General features: G+C 39.2%; 1 protein-coding gene across 1 annotated transcript; it reads left to right on the top strand.

The window, feature by feature from the left end:
* Positions 1-329: 329 nt before the first annotated feature.
* LOC110775730 (pentatricopeptide repeat-containing protein At1g55890, mitochondrial) lies at positions 330-1,802 on the top strand. The gene is made up of 2 exons (XM_056831964.1): positions 330-1,527; positions 1,621-1,802. Exons 1-2 carry the CDS (start codon positions 330-332, stop codon positions 1,800-1,802), a joined length of 1,380 nt encoding a protein of 459 aa, XP_056687942.1.
* Positions 1,803-3,814: the final 2,012 nt, after the last annotated feature.

Below are 3,814 nucleotides of genomic sequence, written 5' to 3'. Positions count from 1 at the left end.
TAGTGGAGATTGAACCCCCAACCTTTTGGTTGGAAGGTGGAATCCTTTCCATTAGGCCAAGACACACTTGGAAGGTGGAATTCTTTCCACTAGGCCAAGACACGACTTGACTACCAATACGTCACATATAGTGAATGATAATTTTGTCCCAACTGAGCTTATGCATGGTACAACCAGTTGTATAATAGAAGTAAAAATTATCGGTCTAATGGTCACGGAAGACTGGGACTTGGAGAGGAAGTCTTAAAAGATTTACCTGAACGAAATGTGAATAAATAAATCCCAATTCAAGTTTTGACTGAAACAAAACAAATAGTCAATAGAACACAATGTCAAACTCCAACGTCTACACTCGCCTTCATTCCTTATTTTCTTCAACCCGAAATGCAGCAAACTCCATTAAATCAACGCACCCAAAACCCACAGAGACTACAAAATCATTAACCTCAGCCAAAAGAAAAGAAATCAATCTGGGTATTAAAGATCTTTTAGATGAGAAAGATTCTCAAAAACTCGTACAAAAGTTCAAGCTTTTATCTCAAGAAAAGTATTTCCGGCAAAGACACAAAATTTACGAAAACACAATTCATCGACTTGCTCTTGCTAATCAGAACACTTTGATAGAAGACGCATTAGAATCCCAGAAAAAATACATTATTGGGGAACCATTTGCTGCCCGGATTATATTTTTGTATGGGAAAGCTGGTCTTTTTGAGCATGCACACAAGGTGTTCGACGAATTGCCTCAACTAGGTTGTCAACAGGGGTTCAAATCTTTTAATGTCCTTTTAGGGGCAGCTTCTAATTCAGAGAAATATGATAAGGTTTACGAGCTTTTCCGTGAGCTTCCGAGGAAGTTATCGATTAAACCGAGTGTACATTGTTATAACACGGCTGCTCATGCTCTTTGTAAGCTGGGGTTAATTGATGATGCAGTGTCATTGATCAGTGAGATGGAGATGAATGGATTGAATCCGAGTGTTGTTTCTCTTAATACGCTTCTTGGCGCAGTGTACGAGAAGAAGGGGTTTGAGGAAGGCGAAAAGGTGTGGGAAAGCATGATTGAAAAGGGTGTTGTTCCTGATGTATTAAGCTATAATTTCAAGTTGCAGAGACTTGTTAATGATGGGAAGCTTTCAAAGGCGATGGAGTTGATCATGGAATTGGAAAGTAAAGAGATAAGTCCTGATGTAGGTACTTACAATGGTTTGATTCTAGGAGCTTGTAAGAACAATGATTTGGACGAAGTAAGACGATGGTATAAGGAGCTCTTGAACAGTGGGATTTTCCCAAACAAGGTTACATTTAACACTGTGATTCCTTTTCTGTGTGAAAATGGCGATTTTGGGTTGGCGTATCAGGTGTGTAAGAGGATGTTTAGGCATCAATGTTCAGTTGATCAGTCATTGTTGCAGAAGGTGGCTAATGGACTTGCAAAGAAGTCGATGATGGAGGAAGCAAAGATCCTCGTGGGATTAGGAAAGTCGAATAGTTATTTTCCTTATGATCTTGAACTGCCTACTACAGGTATTATGCGCTATTTCCTTTGAGGCTTTGGGTTATATGTTGTGTACTTTTGTTAGCTAGTTCAGCTTAATAAATAAGGTTTTTACTTTTTAGTGTACAAAAGCCAAGAGTTTAAGCTCGTTTGCAATTTATCGTTTGCCTTATGTGACAAATTTATAGCGTTTGCTTGGTACGAAAAAGGAATAGGTATCTATTACAAACATGTGGATCTTTTGTCATGGATATCTCCAAGCTCATCTGGCATTATATTTTGCCTTATTCTAATTGAACATTAGACACTTTTACTAGTACATAATGTGAGGAAGATCATAAAGTGGGTTATGGTATTAGGCTAGTAGCATAAGGAGGCCAATACAAATGAAAGTCAGTCTTGTAACAAGCAGCAGGACCACTAAGATCAACCACAGAAAATGTCATGTAACCCTGAACAAACCTAAAATCCCCTGTACCGCCAACAAGGGGAAGTTCCGAAACCTGAGTATAGTAAGCAGTCCCTACATTCAACAGGTCCCCTTTGTATCCTTTAAAGTTCAAACTAGTCCTGCAAATGCAAGTTGTTCGACCCCCATCAAAGCTAGAGGTGACTGCTGATCCCTCCATGTAACCTAGGACTTTAGAGAAGGGATCTTCTGTTTCAGTGAGAGGGTCGTTGAAGGCTACTAGAGACCCAAAGGGGTTTGAGGTTTTGGTGAAGCGTTTTGGACCAGCAACACCTTTGATTGTGACGTAGGCAGTTTTGTTGTAGGTTTCGTGTATGTAGAGTGTGAAATGTAGGGATTTTAGTATTGGCGAGTTACCATCTTGGTGGTGGTGGTTGTCAGAGGTGGAGAGTGTTGATGGAGGGAGGAGACATAAAATAATAAGAGAGAATCCTACAGGGAAATCCATGCAATAATAAGGGAGAAGCCTAAATGGTAATGATACCACTGAATGAAGTGGTGAACTTGGGACAACATGGGAAGCTCTTATAGGAACCCGGGAACTGATAAATGTGTATGATTGCAACGAGATTAAGAAAACAATACCTCTAATGCTAAAAAGTTTCCACTCCAACACGCAACCAAAAAAGAGAAAGGAAAAGAGGGGAGCTAAACCAAAGCTCCAATGCTAAAAGCAGGTGTAATCCCACTTAAGCTGTAAAAGACGCGTTGTAATTTATCAGTTGCACATTTGAGATAGGCCCGGTGTGGTTGAATAAGACAGTACCTGAAGGTTCACAAGCAGCCGAATTTTTATTCCATAAGGGTTTATTTGATCCAATCGTATCGCTCAATCTTTTAAAAGGCGTTCTAAGCGAGTTATTTGAGCTGCATATCCTTTGAATCATATCCTGATGTATGCAGTAATAATTCAAGTTGCAGTAGGAGTTGTCAATTGTTGGTTTTTTATTGAGAAAATGGAGGTGTGGGCATAAAATTTGAAAGCAAAGGAACGGAATAAAGTTTGTTGTGGTAAGATTTTAGGAGCAAAGTTGGTATATTGAGAAATTATGGTGTGATTTTGTACCTATCATGATTACTTTCAGCGTCACTATTGTATGTTAAGGCTTCCACGCTTAATTACTGGTTGTTTCACTTGAATTGTTTGGTTGACGAGTCTTTATGTGGTAGATGCTAGTCTTCTGATATAGGGGTGATAACAAGCGAGTCAAAACTAGTGCGTTGAGTAGAGTAGCTGGGCTTAGCTTAGCTCGTACCAACTCAAACTCAACTTTTATTAACCGTAGACCTGATCAAATTGCGGGTCGGGCTAATGCTTAAAAAACCAGCCTGTATGTTTGGGCCGGGCCAAAATTCGGGCCGGTTTTTCATGCCCATCCCCGCTATTTCGGGCCTGAAACATCAGGGTTTCAGGCCATTTTCGGGCAGCCAAATTTATAACTAAAAATGAAGCTTTTACGTTTTCCAAACCCGTCAAAATGTTCAATTTTTTGGGCCGGGCCCAAAATCGGGCCTAAAATCTGCCCAAAACCGCCAAATTTTGGATCGGGCCGGGCTCATGTTGATCAGGTCTAATTAATCGGAGCCTAGATAATCAATTTTAACTACTCATTAATTATTGATAAATTTTTGCAAATAATAACCGTAAAGATCATTATGTAGCAGTTGTATTTTTTGTTTTTTCTAAAAGAAGGTAGCATTTGTTTAGCTCAATTGTACAAAAGAGCAAATATGTTCAAAACAAATTATGCACAATCAACACTACTCTGTAATTTCTCTCTCGGCTATAATTTTCATTAATTAATAATCGAATCCGAAATCAAAAGTGAAACAATACGATACGGAAA

Source organism: Spinacia oleracea, chromosome 6 (genome assembly GCF_020520425.1).
Source record: "Spinacia oleracea cultivar Varoflay chromosome 6, BTI_SOV_V1, whole genome shotgun sequence".
In the NCBI taxonomy this organism is placed as follows: domain Eukaryota; kingdom Viridiplantae; phylum Streptophyta; class Magnoliopsida; order Caryophyllales; family Amaranthaceae; genus Spinacia; species Spinacia oleracea.
Note: the sequence above shows the minus strand (reverse complement) of the source record. Positions and strands in the feature narration are given on the sequence as shown.